The sequence below is a fragment of the Prionailurus bengalensis genome, chromosome B1 (genome assembly GCF_016509475.1).
Source record: "Prionailurus bengalensis isolate Pbe53 chromosome B1, Fcat_Pben_1.1_paternal_pri, whole genome shotgun sequence".
Classification (NCBI taxonomy): Eukaryota; Metazoa; Chordata; class Mammalia; order Carnivora; family Felidae; genus Prionailurus; species Prionailurus bengalensis.
In genome coordinates this window covers 206409067-206427753 of record NC_057344.1, presented here as the reverse complement: position 1 = coordinate 206427753, position 18687 = coordinate 206409067, and the positions used below count along the sequence as shown (strand labels likewise).

The 18687-nt window shown below is 61.7% G+C and overlaps 2 protein-coding genes across 7 annotated transcripts; both read right to left on the bottom strand.

The window, feature by feature from the left end:
* Window positions 1-233: 233 nt before the first annotated feature.
* ATP5ME (ATP synthase membrane subunit e) lies at window positions 234-1861 on the bottom strand. The gene is made up of 4 exons (XM_043573244.1): window positions 1728-1861; window positions 1454-1508; window positions 793-891; window positions 234-306 (listed from the first exon to the last, which is right to left on the bottom strand). Exons 1-4 carry the CDS (start codon window positions 1761-1763, stop codon window positions 281-283), a joined length of 216 nt encoding a protein of 71 aa, XP_043429179.1. The 5' UTR covers window positions 1764-1861; the 3' UTR covers window positions 234-280.
* A 6816-nt stretch (window positions 1862-8677) lies between these two features.
* Window positions 8678-18443, bottom strand: SLC49A3 (solute carrier family 49 member 3). Of its 6 annotated transcripts, none has more exons than XM_043573241.1 (10): window positions 18389-18443; window positions 14155-14313; window positions 13757-13970; window positions 13519-13595; window positions 12393-12530; window positions 12139-12255; window positions 11244-11396; window positions 10845-11002; window positions 10509-10618; window positions 8678-9950 (listed from the first exon to the last, which is right to left on the bottom strand). In XM_043573241.1, the coding sequence occupies exons 2-10, from the start codon at window positions 14281-14283 to the stop codon at window positions 9778-9780; spliced, it is 1269 nt and encodes a 422-aa protein (XP_043429176.1). In that variant the 5' UTR covers window positions 14284-14313; window positions 18389-18443; the 3' UTR covers window positions 8678-9777. The 6 variants fall into 6 exon arrangements, with proteins under 6 accessions (XP_043429176.1, XP_043429172.1, XP_043429175.1 ...); XM_043573237.1 differs by lacking the exon at window positions 18389-18443 and adding an exon at window positions 17294-17487; XM_043573240.1 differs by lacking the exon at window positions 18389-18443 and adding an exon at window positions 17294-17460 and having other exon boundaries at window positions 8678-9910.
* Window positions 18444-18687: the final 244 nt, after the last annotated feature.

Below are 18687 nucleotides of genomic sequence, written 5' to 3'. Positions count from 1 at the left end.
CAAGCTGGCTGTGTCGCTACTATAACCTGCTCCCTTTGGGCCACCCCCCCCCCCCCCCAGATGCCCAAGAGAAGTGGAGGAGCTTCACAGGCTCATTTGTGCACTGCATCCTGAGTCTGTGATGGCTAGTCAGTTCTTCTGAATTCCCCCTCCCCATCCCCACTCCCACTGCACATAAACCAAGCCCAAGTCCAGAAATGAGACAAGCGGGGACAGTCCAGGAGAGCATCACATAACAAGAAAGAAAATTTTATTCATCCACACTTCCAGCGAGGCAGGCTCATTTTAGTATGCTGTCATCTTGGGCTGAAAGGTTCAAAAGAAAACATACGTGTTATTACAGCCTCAGGCGATCCCAACAGACCATCTCAGCTCAACATCATCCAGTATCTGGTTACGGTGCAGCCCGACTACGCTCTGCTTAAAGCCTTGTCCTTGGTCTTCCTTGTGCCCGCATGTTCTCACTGGAACCGGCCAGAGCAGTCAGCGGGATGGGTGTGCCTGGTTCCGGTCCTGTGGGCCCGTCTCAGGTGGCACCACTAGGTCACATTCCCAGACAACTAACCTCTAAGGCCCAGGGACCTGAGCCTCACCAAAGGCAAGGTGTCATCACGTCCCCACACCCACGCCTCTGCTCCACCTCCCCCCCCACACACACACCCCCAGGACCCACTGGGCCGGTGCTGGATGAAAAGAGGGGGCTTCTCCCTCTGCAGTGGGGCCCCGCGAAGCAGCACTGCGTGTCTAAAATCGGGCGGAGGGCAAATCTGTTCGATGCAGTAATTCGAGTACCTTCTGCCAGCTCTCTCTCAATCCGTTTCCGTTCATCCTGCTGCTTCTTCTCCTCAGCGGCTATCCTCCTTTCCTCTTCCGCCCGGGGTTTCAGGTAGCCTGTTTAAGGCAAACGGGAAGGTGGGGAGACACTTGAACTTCCTCACTGAAACGCTGCCTAGCGGGGCTTCAGTCTCTTCAGGTGCACTGGGAATGCCGATGCCTCGGCTTCCCACCCTTCACTTCGATGAAGAAGGCCTGCCGCTGCCGCTGCCGCTCCGCAGAGCCCAACCCAGAGGGCAGCTGCAGGGTCCCCGCTGCCACCCGGCTCGTCCTTCGCCCAGTCCTTCAGGTCGCCAGAGGCCGCCCCGCGTCAGACCGCAGCACTCCTCCCACACCCACCTGGCACCACGTGCCAACTGGAACTCACCGTTTTTCTGTTCCCCGGGGGCTGCCCTGCATCAGGATGCACTTGGGGTCCTGACCGCCTGAGCCAGTCCCAAATCAACCCACACACCTGCCGCGTCCGCTCGGGTTTCTGGCGCCTCCCACTCTGCCCCCCTTCTCGCCCTTCGCTGGGGTTTAGCAGACGGCCCTGGGGAGCCCCAACAGGCTTTGAGAAGCCCCAGCGCCCCCTCTGCCGTCGGCCGAGACAGCGGCGCGGCCGCCCGCGGTCACTCACTGTAGCGCTTGGCTCCGTAGGCCACGCCGAGGAACAGGGCGGAGTAGCGGCCGAGCTGCGGGGAAAGGGCCGTCAGAGGCGGGGTCAGGGTCCGGTGGGGGTCCCAGCCCGCGGCGGGGTCGGCAGCGCAGGGCGGGGATCGGGGGAGCGCGGGGAGGGGGGAGGGGGGAGGGCAGGTCGCACCCGCGGGGCGCGGGTCCAGGGTTCCCTGAGGTCGCGCACGCGGAGCCCACACGGAGCCGAGCACGCGGCGACGGCCGCAAAGCCTAGTCACCTTGATGAGCGGAGAGACCTGCACCGGCGGCACCATCTTGTCGGTAACCTTCACGCCGGAAGCACAATCCGAGGAGGACGCCGCAAGGGCTCGGAGAGCCGCGGAGACGTAAAAGCGTACCAGGGCGAGCGCATGCGCCGTTGGCGACGAGCAAGGGCACCGCTGCGCCCCCCGGTGGGCGGAGGTGGAACGCCCCCCGGTGGGCGGAGGTGGAACGCCCCCCGGTGGGCGGAGGTGGAACGCCCCCCGGTGGGCGGAGGTGGACCGCTCCGGGCGGGGAAGTCACCGGGCGCGCTGTTCGCTACCAGCTGCGCGTGCGCGACTGCCGAGCAAGCGGGTTCTGGCTGGGCGGCGCGGGTGATTTTTGTCTTGGGTGTGAGGCGCTGGCCTCCCGCCACGTCTCCTGCAGCCCCGGACGCTGTCAGGCCGGGTTGAGCAGCAATCGAGCCCGCCCATTATATGTCCAAATATTTGAAAACTACAAGTCAAAGTCACAAAGTGTAAAATAGATGGCACCGTATCCTCCTGCTTTGCCAGGGCTCTCCCGTCAGGGCCTGGAAAGTCGGGGAAGGAGCCCACCACCACGCACGCCGGGCGGCTGGAGTGCGGCCTGCAGCCCCGCCCAGGCCTGTCCAGGTCCCTGGCTGTCCCAGGTCAGCCTCAAGGACCGACTGGGAGGGGGCCTTGGCCGGGAAAGGGGTTTGAGGTTTTGGACAGGGAATACCGGGTCTAGGTACTAAGTGTGACCTGAGCGCTGGCCCCCTGGTCCCCAGGCTCCTCGCGCATTTGCGGGGGGGGGGGGGGGGGAGGGCGGGGGCTGTGGCCAGACCCTCTGCACTCAGGCCTCGCTGATTATGGTGGCCTCGGAACCCCCTGCTGGGACGGCACTGCCTTGGGAGCCCCTTCCAGCCACCCCCCGCCCCCAGTCTCAGTCCCCAGTCCCCTGGCAGAGCAGAGCAGAGCAGGAGCTTCTCCGGCACAGGGGGCTGGGGTCTTCCTGGGAGCTAGCAGACCTGCTCCCTGACTGCTGCCCTCCGGACCCTGCAGTTCGAAGCTCCAAGGTCCACCTCAATCAGGGCCCCTGGGTCCACAGAGCCCCCAGATGGGCCCTCATTCTCCCACTTCTGCTGCTTAAGTGGGACGGGTAGGGGGTAACCTGTCAGTTACTCTGTCCCCCTCAGAGTAGCCGGTTTCCCCCACTTCTGTGGTTAGTCCTGGTGAAGACGTGACAGGTCAGCTGCAGCTGTGCAGAGACTGCCCAAAGATGGGGCAGTGGTGACCAGCCAGCCAGCCTCCCAACAGCGCTGGCTGTGCGGATACATGGTTCCCAAGGCAATCAGGTGGGGGTGGGCTGACAGGAGGACCACTCACCCCCTTGGGCCCTGCACGGATCCAGGCAGAAGCTCCCTGAGAACCAGAGTTTGGGGCTCACTAGGGCCCCCAATACGACGGAGGGAGCCCACTTTTCCCTACTCTTCCATACCCTTCTGTTTCCAAAGACAGCTTAACTATAAATCTAAAGAGAATGGAATGCAGAGGCTAAAACTCCAGGGCACAAAGCAGGTGCTCAGTAAATCTGCATGGAGGGAGGCCCTTCTGGCTCGGCAGCTTGCTCTGGAGTCCTGGCTCTGGGACTCCAGCCGAGAAATTGGAAAATCACCTGCGCTGTTTCCTGGGATGGCGGTGGGAATAAGGAGGCCCATCCTACAGGGTCACCAGGCTCTTCTCTAAGGACTCTGAGACCTCTGCCTGATGCCTCCACTGGTGCTTCTGCCCGGCCTGGGGTGGGGGGAGGGCCTTCCCAAGCCCCCTCATTGCTCCCTGAGGAGACTGTACGCACATGTTGACCCCACAAGGCACAAAATAACCCTCTTTCACCAACATGCCATGCGGCAATCCAGAGTGCACACCCCTACCCCCTTGAGCAGCTAGGCAGATGACCTCGGGTGATGAGTGTGTTTTCCCTTCCCTGGATTTTAAAATAAACAGGACTCCTCAGCAACTCCTGCTTCCAGAATCAAAAATAAATGTCTCTTGGGCTGAAGATGAGGCCAGAGTGCTGGTAGGGAGCACATACCAGTAGCTTCCAGTGGGGCGGGGGAGACGGGGAGGGGACCAGTGGAGGGCACACACAGGCACACGTGCCCTATGTACATGGCTGCCCGGGGAAGACCCCTAAAGCTGAGGGAGACTTCCTTTGGTCCAGGGCCCTTCCTGAAGGCTGAGGGGGCTCCCACCTGGCTCAGAACACCGGGACCGCCTGCTGATGCCCCTGCACCTGTCAGGGCCAGCTGTCCATGTTGAATCCCGATATTCTCCCAGGAGCCAGACTCCACGGCTATCTTTAGTGCTACCAGCCCAGGAAACCTCCCCAGGGTCCCTGCCAGTGTCTTCTGGCCTTCCTCACATCAGGGGCCTTCTGAGCACAGATCCTACATGCCTTCCCTTCTCGTTGCAGTGGTCCCCACTCCTGCAGCCCTGCTAGGGTCTCCCCAGGCATCACGGTCAGACCCTGCCCAGCTGAGAGTGCAGCCCTGCCTGGGTCTCCCACATTAGTGACAGGTTGTCCCTCTGGGAGTCCTCCAGGCAGAACCCCAGGAAGCCCCCAAGTCCCCCCCCCCAGGCATGTCACGCCTCCCTAGGTTCTGCACAGTGTCTGTTGTCTCATACTTAGTGGAGACCAACAGTGAGCTGCCCCTGGGATCGCCTCAGGGGTGTCACGTGATGGAAGGTGTGTGCCCCAAGGGGCAGGACCCCTGCTACAGTGGCACTCACATGTGATGTGGTTCCCAGACGCACCTGCAGACTGGCTGCAGCTGGTGCTTCCCTACTGGGTGCAGGCACAGGGGCTCTGAGGGCTTGTTCCCCAGGTGTGGAACTGCAGAATCCTGCCTGCCCACTTCATTCGGCCACCAAGCGCCCTCCCCCTGCTCAGCCTACAGACCCCACCCCCGTCCTTTCCCACCCCTGACCTTCACTCCCCTCAACCCAAGACCAGGACATCCAGCCCCTGATTCTGTGGTGACCTTGGTACCTGGCACCATTCACAGGCACCTGTGTGCCCTCCCCAGCTTCTGCCTGCTGGGCCCCGATATAGGGGGGAAACTTGCCCGAGTAATGGCCCAGGGCCCAGCCCATGTGGATGGCCCTTCATCCCAGAAATGCTATCCCCACTGTGTTCCAGGCAAGGAGTTCCCTGCCATGGGGATGGGGCCCTGGGACTTATCTGCCACCGAGGCAGATAGGTGAGGGTGTACACAACATGCTCGAGGAGTGCATGGTGACCAGCCCCCAAGGCCACTCACAGTAACTTTGTGCAAATCTGGGAAAGGTGCTCCTTCCTCTAGTTCCCATAGCTCCCGGGTCTTTGGTCCACATGTAGGTGGCCCTGGAGATGTACAGAAAACAGGAGAACAAAAGCTTCTGGGTCAGGGGCAGTGGGGAGGTGCCTGGAAACCTGGGGGCCCTGCTGGGCAGGGCAGGATGGGCATCTGAGTCACCCGCCAGCTGCCAAAGCTCACTCTGCAGTTGTCCAGTCCCCAGGGTAGCCCTGTGCCTGCCCTTGTAGGGAGCGGCAGCCGGAGCCCGAAGTGTCCTGGGGGACTGGGTAGGAGCTTAAGACAGGCGACCTAGGCAGGGAGGGCACAGACCATCGCATCAGGCAGACCTAGGCATGGTGAGTGTGGCCCGTAGGCCACTGGGGCAGGAGCGAGTGTGAGTGTGTGTGTGTTTATGCACAGTGTGCGATTGTGACTATGTACACTTGCGTCACCTGCACAAGCGTGTGGGGTGTGTGTGTGTGTGTGTGTGCGCACACAAGTTGAGTCTGTTTACATGTGTGAGGGTGTGTGCAGTGGGGAGGAAATCTGTGCTCCGTGGCCGTCTCCATGCAGGTCTGGGGCTGAAAGACGAGGGCCCGGGCCTTCACCCTGGCAGGGTCCCGAGAACAGCCCCACCCACTTGCTGGCCACCTGCACAACCCATCCGCTCCTTGGGCATTCAGGCCCAGCTGGTTCCTCCTGGCTGGATGGCAGGGCAAAGCTCGAGAAGAGCTGCAGGTGCTGTGCTGTCAGGGCTCCTCACACCCACACCGGGCGCCTACAGCCATCCCAGCCCAGGGACCCGGGCTTGGGGTTCCCCCGGAGCCCCTGGTGCTATAGTCCCTGCGTCCTCTGCCTTGCCTTCCAAAATGCCAGCCTGGAGGGCCCTCAGCCTTGCTGTTTCTCACATTAGGCCAGCAGGAAGACCAAGAAGAAGGAAGGGGGGGGCCTTCGGGCCCAGAGAGCATCATCCAACGTCTTTTCCAACTTCGAGCAGACCCAGATCCAGGAGTTCAAGGAGGTGAGGCTTTGCTCTTGTCCCAGGTCCCCTCCACCCAGAAGCTCCTGACTCAGGGGCCCCCTGGGAATCATAAGGCAGGTGACCCAAAGACCCTATGGGAGCCTCGCTCCAGAGCCAATGAGAGTAGATGCCTGTCCTGACATGGTGTGGCTGGCCTGGCAACCTAGTGACCCTGGCTCCGGTTTCAGGCATTCACACTGATGGATCAGAACCGAGATGGCTTTATTGACAAGGAGGATCTGAAGGACACCTATGCCTCCCTGGGTATGTGCCGTGGGGCAGAACCCCGCCACACCCCACCTCAGAATGTCCTCCAGCCCTGGAGAGCCTTGCTCTACACTTGGGCCCTACAGCCTGACCTGACATCCCACGTCCCATGGGCCATGAGGAGGTGGGCCGGGTCTCCCCTGGGGGAGAAATCCCTCTCTGGTTTGGCCAGGGCATCACTAGATGCCCAAGCACAGGCATCATGGATGGGGGGGTTGGGACCAAAGCTCCAGGGAAGGGCCAACCTCCCAGAGGGACACCACTGCATGGGGAGGCTTGCCCTCCTGCCCCCAGGCATGCTAAGGAAGCCCAGAAACAGACCCGGGAGAGAATGTGGAGCCAACTTATGCTCCTCTGAAGAGCCAAAGACTGGCCCTTTCCCCCTCAACTTCCCATCTGGGGCCATGTTCTCAGCCTGAGGCAGTCCCAGGGGAGGACAGGTAGGTTTCTTTCCTCTGGGCCCCCTTACACCCAGGTAAGATCACAGTCTCCCTGGACCCCATGCGTGGCCTCTTCCTCCTCCTCAGCAGTCCATCTCCCCGGGGCTCAGGTTTTGGGGTTATGCTGACGTGCAGAACCTGTACCCCACCACCCTTGGGCCAAGTGTCCCCCCCATCTGCTCACTGCCCTCCTTCTGGTCTCCCCAACTTGATTCTGGGGTCACCTGGAGAATGATGGAGTTGGGAGGCCAGTGGGGACAGCAGACACATCAACAACAAGAACAGCCAGGATGAGTGTGACATTCCTACCCAGCGTCCCCGGTCTTGTATTGGCGACAGGCAAAACCAACGTCAAAGATGATGAGTTGGATGCCATGCTCAAGGAGGCCTCGGGACCCATCAACTTCACCATGTTCCTGAATATGTTTGGGGCGAAGCTGACGGGTGAGAACCATGGGGTGGGGAGCACCATGGAGCCAGGCTTCTCCCTGGCCAGGGGCAGCCTTCAGGCCAGTCTGCCAAAGCCATCTGTATTTCGTTAGCTCCTAACACTTACAAACCCAGGCATTTCACATAAAAATCCAAAGGTTCCAATTTGATGAAAAGCCTAGCATTCTGGTACCCACATCTGTGGGCCACACGCCCAGCCTACCTCCCCTCTGCCTACTGGCGACAGCCTCTGTCCCTCACTCGCTGAGCACTCGCTCCACCTCTGGGCCTGGGTAGAACTCCGGGGACCCCCAGAACAGTCCCCTCAGGGTGGGTAGAACTCCAGGGACCCCAGAACAGTCCCCTCAGGGTGGGTAGAACTCCAGGGACCCCAGAACAGTCCCCTCAGGGTGGGAGCTGCAGAGTCTCCCAGGCGCTCAGGAGCTGGAGGTGGGAAGGCTCTGGGATGGCCCGGAGCAGGACTGGAGCCCTAAAAGCCCCTGGTTCAAGGCCTTTTGTGGGCAGGTACGGATGCCGAAGAGACCATCCTGAATGCCTTCAAGATGCTGGATCCTGAAGGCAAAGGCAGCATCAACAAGGACTAGTGAGTTTGGTCACAAACGCCTGGGTGTCTCCCCTGAGGGGCACTAAGCCCCTCCCCCCCAGCCTGGGCATCTCTCCTGAGGGGCGCCAAGCCCCCCCCCACCCCGCCCCAGGGTCCAGGTGTTGGGCTGCCTGTCCCAAGGTCCAAGTCCCTCAGGGTAACTGAGGGCAAAACCAGTCCTACCCACACCAAGGCCGGGGCACCCAGTAACCCAGCTGGTCATGCCACTTGTACGATCACTGGGTCTTCCACCCCCTTTGAGGGCTACATCAGCCAAGCACTGGGAGTGGGCACATTTGGTGTGCCAGGCACTCGCCTCTAATCCCTCCTCAGTCTCCTCCCTGCAGATGGAGCCCCCACAAGGGGTAGTGACCCGAGTGTCAGGAAGGACTCCCAGTGACCACTCCCCGGTGCCTAGGACTCCCCCTAGAGCCAGGCTTCCAAAAGACACCTGCGCTGTGAGTGGGTGGGACTAGAGGGTGAGCGTCCCCCCCTTGAGGCATCCCACACAGAAGAGCCAAGTCACGGGGCTCCCCTGGGGCCACCCCTCTGGTTCTTCTGCTGATGGTCCCTTTCTTCAGAGCAGCCTAATTTGGCTTCTCCCTCCTTGTCCTCAGCATCAAGCGGCTGTTGATGTCTCAGGCAGACAAGATGACCGCTGAAGAGGTAACGGTCCACTCCGCCCCCGCCCCCGCCCCACCCCCTCCCCCATGGCCCTCCGTGCAGCTCCAGTGCGGCCCTCTGGGCTCCAGGGGGGATACTCCCTGGGCCTCCAGAAGCTGCACCATCAGGGTGGGCAGGACACCCAGTGGCTGGGCCCTGGTCCCACCCCTGGCTCCCCATAAGCAAAAACAACACTGGGAGCTGGCTGGAGTGAGTTGCCTGTAATTCCGCGGACCTTTTTGCTCCTTCGCCTCTTCCCTGGGCCTGACCCGCCCCCACACCACCCGGGCTTGCAGGTTGACCAGATGTTCCAGTTTGCCACCATCGATGCTGCAGGCAACCTGGACTACAAGGCACTGAGCTACGTGCTCACCCACGGGGAGGAGAAGGAGGAGTGAGGGGCATGGCCCCGTCCCCACCTGGGCTGCAGCCAGTTCAATAAACATGAACCCACAAACCTGCCTGCCAGTGTCTGCAGAGGGAGAGGAGGACGCGTCACCTGGGGGTGGGACAGTCTGCAGGTGGGGAACTTCCGCCTGGGTGGGGGAAGTGTCTGCCTTGGCAGGGAGAGTGTGGGGAGGGTCCACTGTGGGTGGGAGTGTTTGCTTGGAACTAGGAGAGTCTGGAGGGGAAGGGCCCGCTGGGGTGGGAGCATCTGCCTGTGGGGTCCTCCCTCTGCTTCCCCTCCCCACCCAGCCTGCCCCCCCCCCCGCTGTGCTAGCACTCATCCCAGGGCATTAGGCCACTCAGTGGTCAGCAGAGGCTGAGTAAAGCTACGGGTTGGGATCCCCCAAACACGGCCTTTCTCACAACAGTCGACTCCAGACTCGGTCATGCTAGGGGCCCCCAGGGCCCCCAATCCCTCCATGTCCCCCTCGGCTCTTGTCTCTCTTGCTAGGTCCACTCCCATACGCTGCTCCAGCACCAGCCACCCTGGGTGTGGCCTGGCCACTGGGGTGTCTGCTTGTCGCACGGCACCAGCAGTTCTTGCCACAGCCACAGGGTCCTCTCTGGGCCACCCTGCCTTGCCCCAAGTCCCTCCGGCACCTGCATGAAGCTGTCACCCTGTGACCAAAGCCTGTCTCTCCTGGCCTCCCCTTCATGTCCCCAGAACCACTTCTTGATGCGCTAACTGCTCTCTTAGCTTCCAGATCTCGTCAGGGACCCTTGTGACATCTCTGCAAGTCCTGAGGGTTCCAGGGGCTCAGGGCTCCCAGGAACAAGAAGGCGGGGCCAGGAGAACAGCTCTAGGGATGAGTGGCCCCGAGCTTCCTAGGGCGCCAGTGCCGGAGGTCGTGTGGATGCCTCAGGGGGTGGCTGCCGGGTGGGGTTCGCGGTCCACGGTCACAGGGGACATGTCCTCCTGGATGGAGCAGCTCGCACTGGCCTCAGCCTGGAGGCGCCGGTATGGTGTGTGGAAGAAGAGAACCAGGAAGCAGCTGAAGAGGGTGCAGAGGCCAGCCATCAGCAGCATGGACACTGGGGAGACACAACCCAGCTCTGTTCTGAGGCTCGCCCAAGCAGCCAAGCTCCCCACACAGGACCCAGAGTAGCCACACGGCTGGCAGAGCCCCCGCGGACCCCACTAGCCATGACCAGAGAGTGACCTGGAAACAGATCTTGCCCAGCATCCAACGGGCCCTGAGGGCATGTTCACAGACCCAGGTGTGGTGAGATCCAAGGTCAACGGCATGGGGTCCCTGGACGTGGCCATCCTCACCCCTGTCTCTCTCTCTCTCTCTCTTTCCTCTCTTTGCCTCGCTCTCTCTTTCCCTGATCTCATTGTTAAACAACTCACGTGGGCTGAAAAGTTGAGCTTTCATCAGGGCCTCAGGGCTGCGCCCACCATCCTAAGCCTTGGTGGGAAAAGGCCGGCCTTGTCGCCCTCCAACTCTACCCCGCCCTAGCCCTGTGGGTGCCCTGCACGTGCCAAGGAGAGCAAAAGATGCCGAGAGGAAGGGGCCCGTGGAAGGGAGTTTCCAGGGCCGGAGGGGGTGGGGCTAGGCCCTGAGGTCCCACGCAGGCCGGGGCACTCACCCTGCCAGTCCAGTGGGCCCTGGCCATCCTGGCAGGTGGAGACAGACGGCTCCGCACGGCGCACGGTCAGGGCGGTCAGCAGGACCATGATGAGCACGCCCTCGGCCTGCCTAGACAGCCACGAGGCCTTCAGCCCTGCCCCAGGCACCACTCACTGCTCTCAGTGCCGTCGGTCATTCTGAGGGCAGCGTGCTGTTCCGGTCAGCATGGACCCCAGCAGCCAGCCCAGGACTGCACGCAGCTCAGAACGTGCAGGTGACCCACTGTGTAGCCTGGAGTGGGGTGAGGGGAGGGTCTCTGGGGTCCCAGGGAAGTGGCAGAGGGACCGACACTCACCCCAGCACGAAGATCAGGCCCGCAGCCGCACCCTCACCCACAGGGAAGGAGCACTCAACGGCCAGCTCCATGGCAATGGGTGCCACCGCGAAACCAAAGAGGCCAAGCAGTGAGCAGATGGCAGCCAGCGCGAGGGTCTGTCCCTGCAGCTGAGACACCTAGGGGGCAGTGAGCCACACAGAGGGATGGGTCACCCAGACCCAGCCAGGCCCTGTACCAGCACCCTGTCTGAGCTGAGCGGGGGACAGGGTCAGGGGACCGGGGAGCCCATCCCGCCCAGGGACCACTCCAGTGGGCAGAAGGTCGAAATTTCTGCTTTGACCCAGTTGCCAGCTGCCCTGCCCCAGAGCACCCCACTCCCACCACTGTAGGGTAGTCTTGGTTCGAGGCGACTCTCACCAGAGCAAAGGCCACACAGACCACGGAGGTCAGACAGAAGCCAATCTTGACAGCTTCGGTGAAGAGCTTGGTCCGGTCCACATACAGGCTGAGAACCAGGGCCCCCAGGACCCCAAACACAATGAAGAGAGCCCCGCAAAGGCCTATAAATTCCTGGAGGGGAAGAGGGGGTGGGGGGCACCCCATCATTGGGGCACAGTGACACCGGGGCCCCAGGAGGAGGCACTCACCTTCAAGGCACACACCATCACCAAGAGGCCCATGGCAGGGTGACAGGGAAGGCTCAGCTGTAGGATCAGCTATGAGCGAGGGGTAGCATGTCCTCCACTGGAGGCGCCGCTTTCCTGTGTCGCCATGCCCCGGGAACTCAACAGTTGCTAAAGGCAAGGGCCTGGTTGCTGTAGACACCCTTCAGTGCCCACGGGCCCCTCATGAGTTGGGAACATGCCAGGCCTGAATCCCACACCCAGGGCTGATGCCAGACGGGGGAGGGCATGGCCAGAGATGCTACGAGCAGAGCAAGGCCTTTCCAATCTCCAAATATCAGAAGAGGACCCTTCGGCCCTTCAGGGTTGAAGCCATCCTGGGTGGGACACTGGGAAAGATAGCGGAAAGCACACACAAAATCCCAGGCCACTTGGGCACCGCCACCATCCCCTCCTCAGGGCCACCACTCATCCTCAGACTGTATTTGGCACCTGACACAACTTTTCACACGCGGCATCTCAATACCACCCACAACAGGAGGTTACCCTGTCTAGGTGTGGAAATGCAGCACTGGGGAGGTCCCGGGCCACCTGATGGAGGCAGAGGCAGACGGCCTTCAGGGTGACAGTAATGGCCCCCAAGCCCCACCCTTGAGCAGGAGAAAGGGCCAGGGTGGGGCAGCACTCACGTTGGAGTAGCCCCTCACACAAAGGACCTGCTCCAGGAGGGCCGAGAAGCTGGAGAAGATGCCGATGCCGCCCCCAAAACACACGGCCAGGACGACATAGGCTCTGTTACACAAGAGCTGGGGGAGAAGGCGCCGCTCAGCACAGGAGCTCCCGCAGGACGTGCAGAGGCTCTGACAGCGCCTGTCCTGACCCCCTTCCCTCCTCAGCTCCTCCCCACCCCAATGACCCCAGCCCGGGATCCCACGGCACCGACCAGCTTCAGCCCATCCAGGAACTTCTCTGAGGTGGAGTGGATGGCCCTGGCGGAGGGTGGGGTGGGGGGCACGCTCTCCAAGAGGCAGGCGGTGGCCAGCAGGCAGGTGATGCCGGCAGGGATGATATAGATGCCCAGCTGGGGAGAGGGTGCACGTGAGTGTGCGTGCGTGTGCAAGTGTGTCTGCGAGCACACGAGTATGTGTGCGTGCGCAGGCCCTCGCAAACACGTGCACATGCACACGAGGGCTTCACGTCCGCCGCTCTGGGCACCGGGTGGCACACGGCCCCCCTTGCTAGCCACCCCCACCGGCCATCCCTAGGCAGACAAAGGCAAGCTGGGGGGTCTGCTCGGCTTTGCTTCATCCGGAGCCCTGGCTTTCGAAATGTCACACAGAGATGACTTCCTCGGTGACAACCTTAGCCCCAGACTCACCCATCCGCCTGCCAACTGAACCTTCCTTCCTGCCTTTGTGAATGACCCCAACACTTACCTGGCTGCACAGCTGGAAGCCCCTCGCCTCTCCCAACCTGGTCTGAGCTACCCCCCCCCCCGCCCCTCCCAACCGAAGTCCCAACGCCCCGCCTGGACGCTGCAACCGCGTCTTTGGCTCCCCGAGTCTTTGGGCCAGGTTGAATCGCTCTCCCCCTAGACACCCCCGGGGTTTCCATCACATCAATGGCAACCACCTACCACCTGGCTGACCCTTCCCTCCACGGCAGACACGCTGGCCTCTGGCTGCAACCCCTACCCCTCAACCTCACATCCACCTCAGGGCCTTTGTTGGTCCCTGGTCTCCCTCTCCGGCCCGCCCCATAAACACTGCCTCCTCCTCCAGTCAGCCCCTCAGGCCTCTCCCCACCAAGGAAACCAACATCCTGGTCCCTAGAGCTGTGTCTGACGAGGTGCCTAGGCCTCGCACATGTGGAGAAATCCCGCGTGCACTGGGGCCACTTGCTGGTGTGGCCACAGGGAGGGGCAGGTGCATACTCACACCGGCTCGTGCACACATTCCACACAAACACTCACGTACACACGTGTGTGCACGCGCGAGCCCATCATGCCCACACACACGCACCGCACGCAAAGGCACACGCGTGTGCCTGTACCTCATGAGCTCCCTCACCATCACGGGGATGTCCTCCTCCTTCTTCACCAGGGCAGGTGACAGCAGGTTGGCCACCAGGATGCCCAGGGGGTTTGCTGGATGGACAGATGGAGACACGTGTCAGCTCAGCCGTGGCCAGGCCTGGTCCCCAGCCCACAGGCAGAGCCCTTTGCTCTCTGAGAGCTGGGAGCACAGAGGTGGCAGGACCCTCTCACTAAGCCGCGGGAGACCATCAGCCTCACCCCCCGCCACTCACACATGGTGCCAATCATGTTGGCCGTGGCTCGCTGGTGCTCGGGGAACCACAAGGCAGCCAGCTTGGCCGGAGAGAAGACGACCAGGGTCTGGGCCAGGGCACAGAGGCTCTGCCCACCCATGAGGAAGGCAAATGGGTCCTGGATCCCGCCGACCATGAAGGGCAAGGTTCGGAACACACTCCCGGCAAAGTTCAGCCATGCGCACACGATGGTCTGCAGGGATGGGGTTGGAGCGCTGCCTGGCCAGCCCGGACTCCCGGCCCAGCACCCTGCCCTCCGCCCTGCCACCCCAGTGGCTCTGCCTGGAGATCCCCAGAGAGGAAGCAATGGCTCTCGAGCCCTCACTCGAGGACCCTGCCCCATTCAAGAGCTGACCCCCACGTGGGGTCTGACTCACTGCCCAGCGGAGCCCAACAGAATCCAGAACCCAGATGGCCACCACGCCGGACGGGATGGACGCCACGAGGTAGACTCTCGAAAGCCAGTTGATCTGCTCGGTGGAGAGGAGGAAGTGGTGGGCAATCATGTCGGCCACGGGTGCGAAGCTGAGCCACAGCTGTGGACACACGCTGGCGTCAGCCCATGGGGCAGGTGCCACGGACACCATAGCCACCCACTGTCTCAGGCTCAGCCAGCCAGTCTGAGGGAGAGAAAGTGCCTGGCAATCCCGTAAGGGCCAGTGTCTTCATCCAGTCACCTCCAAGGGAGTGCACCAGGTTGGGGGGGGGGGGGGTCAGACAGTGTGCCCGGGATGCAGAACAGCACCATCCTGCAGGCACGGTCCGGTGGGGGGGCGGGGGGGGGGGGGGAGACAGAGGCTGAAGATCCGGCCAGAGCCTGCAGGATCGTAAGCCCTACCAAGACTGACCCTCTAAGGAGAAAGCCCAGAGGGCTGCCAGTGAGAGGCAGATGTCTGAAGGGGGAAGGGGAGCTCTACACAGTGCATGGGCATGAAGAAGCCTAGACCGGGTACTGGACAGCACTGGAGCCTGGCAGGGTAGAAGAGGGGGTCTGGACCCTGGCATCCCAGTTGCACAGATGTATAGATGGCCCAGACTGGCTGGGCAGAGGAGCGCGTCGGGGGGGACACTCGGTGCCTGTGGTGAATACCCAGATGGATAAGGGTAGGAGGCTGGGTGGGCCTGCAGCCATTGAAGGGACGTTTCCATGGGAGGGCGGGGGGGGGGGGGCAGAAAGGGGCCCAAAAGGTATCTCTAGCTTGTCTGAAAACTCAGTGATGGAGTCCCAGGTGGAAACACCTGGGTTATGCGCTGGCCCTGCCCAAAGCCAGCCCCACCTGTCCTACAGGAGACCCAGGTGTTTGGGACGTGAGGCCCTCCCTGACAGGTGACATTTCCCAGCTGTAGGTGCTGTCAAGTGCTGGGACTCAACTCCACAGACCTTCGGCCAGCAGACCTAAGGCAAGACCTTAAGCTCGACTGGGTCAGTGGGGAAGACCACTGACCTTCCTGGCAGAGCTGAGACCCCTGCACGGGTGAGGCAAGAGGGGAGGAGGGGCTCTCCAAGGATTACTGCAGGTGGGAGAGGGAGATGGGCCAGGGATGGGCCAAAGACAAGGGCAGCACAATTCAAAGTGCACAATCACTGCAAATCCGAGAGACCCAGAAATGCAGGGGCTGGCCCCAGACCACACCCTCCGTGGTGAGGCCAGTGAGATCCAGGCTTGCTGACCCAAACAGACATTGACCACAAAGTCTCACATGACAGAGAACTTAGGCAACAGCTGCCTTTTCTTCCTTTTCCACCCCCCTTTTTAGGACAGAACAGAGGACAGATCTTCCAGGTTCAGAAAAAGACCTGTTCCTGCCCAACTGATCCAGCAAAGACAAACCGCGGGGTCTATGCTCCAAACCCGCCCTGCTGAGCCGAGCCCATTCCTTGCTCCTCCCCAAAGCTTGTGGCTGGCCGGGCAGAGACAGGTCTAAACTGTGCAAGGCAACATGGGGACAACAGTTTATCTCCACTGCATACAAGAATTCCCTTCAGGCCACTCCAGCCCTGCCGGGTGCCTCCTTGTATCCCTTGAGTGTGCTGACAGATGCCCCACGTGCTGGCTCTTGCCCAGACCACGAGGCTGCCTCCTTGGGTCACTCTGAGGCCACCCAGACCTCACTCCAGACACCGTTCCATCTGCCTCTGACACTGCCCTCTCAGAACCATAGAGCTGTGGTCACCTGGCTGCAGACAAGTCCACGAGGGGACATGGCTGGGGTTAGCCTCATGGTCGGTGTTTACCGTGGTGACCAGAGCAGGGACCATAATTCCCGATGAGAGTCCTGCTTGCTCCGTAACGATCTGTGGACCAAAGGAGAGTGCAGCAGGATACCGCCTCAGTGTCCAACGGACTTCTCGAGGCCACTCATGATACCCGTCCCCTCTCAGAGTCATCAGAGCAGTTCTAGGGGCTGTGTCCTCAGACCGCTGGGCCCAAAGCCAGCTCCGGCTTCCTAGCAGCTAGAAGCACCTGGCCGACAAGCCACTGTGCAGAGTCCCATAGAGAAAAGAGGTTTCCAGAGTCACAGCAGACTTCAGCCCAGGCCATGGATGCCACCTGGTCCCAGCACAGGGCTGGCTCTCCACACGCAGTCAGCAAGGAAAAGAGGCAAAAGGCCCTGATCAGTTTGGAATAACATCCAAGAGTGGTTGGACACCTCCCTGAGGTGTCTGCCCACACTCAGTTCACCCCCACTGAGCCCGCTGTACGTGACGGGCTAGGGAAAGAGGGGCCCAAACCGCTGCGCAGAACAGCTGAGGGCTCAGGGGTGAGCTGGAGAGAAGCAGGTTGGGGAGCTGAGCCCCTGTAAGTGGTAGACCCTGTTCTCACTGCTCAACCGGTCTCCGGTCTCTGCTCTGTGTGGGTTTCCAGGGCAGGGTCACTGCCAGCAGTGGGAACCATTCTAGAACAGGTAACGGGTCACTGGGGACCCCAGCTGGGGAACTGTGGAGAGGCTGTGCACACAGGTAAGGAAGGCCCCCTGTGAGGGTCCCGCATACTGAGTCAGAAACCCAGTGAAGTCTCCAGGGCACAGGTAAGCAAGGCGGCTGAGCCCTGCCTGCCTTGCAGACTGGGGTGGGGAGTTTGGAGAGGGAGGGCAAGAGCCAGATCATGAAGGCCTGTAGCCAGACGTTGGGTGTTCCAGAGGAAGACCCCTCTCCAGCTATGACAGTGACCCCCACCTCCTCCTGAGGAATGGAGGGACTCTTTCGAAACCACCACAGGTCACAGGACCCAGGCTGGGCCGTCTGGAGGACAGATGCCAGCTTTACTCCCCGTGCAGCCACAGTGGGGAGAAGGGCCTCTGGTCCCACGGCCGCGCGCTGAGGTCGCCGGCGCCCCCACTCCCAGCGGTCCCATAGTGCACACCGACCCCGCCCTGGGTGCAGCGGGACACTGGAAGGTGCGAAGCGCGCCGACTCAGGCGGGGTCCCAGCTCGGGCCGCCCGCCCCCGCCCGGAGGCGACCCCAGACCCCCGCACCGGGGCATTGGAGACGGAGGCGGCCCCAGACCCCCTACCGTGGCGTTGGAGAAGCTGAGAAGGCTGAGCACCAGCAGAAAGACCCAGCGACGCGCGTAGACGCGGTAGTCCCACAGCGCGCCCAGGGCCTGGGTCGCGTCGGCCCCCGGCCGGTCCCCCGCGGGCAGGACCATCGCCCGCCGCTCCCGCCGCGCGGGTTGAGGAACGCGGCGCCCGGGCCAGGACCGCCCCGGAAGGTGGTGCCAGGCGCGCGGGGCGGGGCGGGACGGGGCGCTCGGGGTCAGTCCCCGCCCCGAGGGACGGCGGTCGCTGCTCCGCCCAGGGGGAAAGATACCAGTCATGAAGTTGGACCCAGCTCCGTTGGCCAGGATGGAAGTGTCTGCCACAAAAACAGGGACAAAGTCCCCTCGCCGGGGCGAAGGAGGTCACGGCCTCTGTGCGGTCGCAAGGCGGACACGCCCACGCGGGTGGGTACAGGAGAGGGCACCCATGAAGTAACTCTGCCCGGCACGAGGTCCGCATTTCCTGAAAGGGGTTGTGGCAGGGTCCCCTACACTTCCCCCCACCCCAATTGCTGCCGTCCAAACAAGTTACAAGGAGCGGCAGGAGGCCAGTGGAAGAGGAGGCTGGGGTCAGTTTGCCAAGAGCCTCGAATCCAGACGAGGCGTTAGATTGGGCCCTTGTTGGGAGCAGGAACCAGGGGACTGGGCAGAGTTGGTGCTGCTCAGGAGGAAGGCAGGGTCCAAGGCTAGCCTGGCCTGCCCAGGGAAAGGGCCTGGGGACCTGGGGGCACTCAGCCTCCCCCATCCGGTTATTGTCTGCAGTTTGCAACTGAGGAAACAGCTGGGGCAGAGTGGGCCGAGAACCGTGGGCTGCAAGGCAGAGAGGAGGGGGTGTCTGCTGTCTCTCCCACAGAACACGCTTGTGGTGGGCCGGCCTCCTCTCCAGCGTCCTCCTCACCCAGAAGTCCACCTCGGAAATCTTCCCTTCTTCTCTCCAAATACTACTCTTCCTAAGGTCGCCCGTGATCTCTATGGGGCTGACATAAATGGACGAGATGCTATTCCTGTCCACCTCTGTGACCCTCCTGCTCAGCTTGAGAGGGCCCCTCCTCCCATCCTTAGGGCTCTTACGTGGAGTAGGCAGCTCAGTAAGGTCGCAGTCGTATTTTTTCATACCAACAATGGACATGTGGAAACCAAAATTAAAGACGCAATACCATTTAAAATTACTTTGGACAATTAAAAATTTTAATCTTTAAAAAATTTTACAGACCCTCCCCCCCTGGGTCAGTAAAAATTAATAAAAGGAAACCTCAATAAAAATGGAGTCAGTGAGGTGCCTGGGTGGCTCAGTTGGTTAAGCATCCGACTGCAGTTCAGGTTATGATCTCCTGGTTCATGGGTTCGAGCCCCACGTGGGGCTCTGTGCT

Coding starts and splice junctions, on each gene's coding strand:
- SLC49A3 (XM_043573235.1), bottom strand. CDS start 17,777: ATGCGGACCTCGTGCCGGGCAGAGTTACTTCATGGGTGCCCTCTCCTG. Junction 13,596..14,154: donor CTGTTGGGCTCCGCTGGGCA/GTGAGTCAGACC, acceptor CTGTCCATCCAG/CAAACCCCCTGGGCATCCTG. Junction 12,256..12,392: donor TCCTGGATGGGCTGAAGCTG/GTCGGTGCCGTG, acceptor CTTCTCCCCCAG/CTCTTGTGTAACAGAGCCTA.
- ATP5ME (XM_043573244.1), bottom strand. CDS start 1,763: ATGGTGCCGCCGGTGCAGGTCTCTCCGCTCATCAAG. Junction 1,509..1,727: donor AGGTCTCTCCGCTCATCAAG/GTGACTAGGCTT, acceptor CTTTCCCCGCAG/CTCGGCCGCTACTCCGCCCT. Junction 892..1,453: donor CTACGGAGCCAAGCGCTACA/GTGAGTGACCGC, acceptor TGCCTTAAACAG/GCTACCTGAAACCCCGGGCG.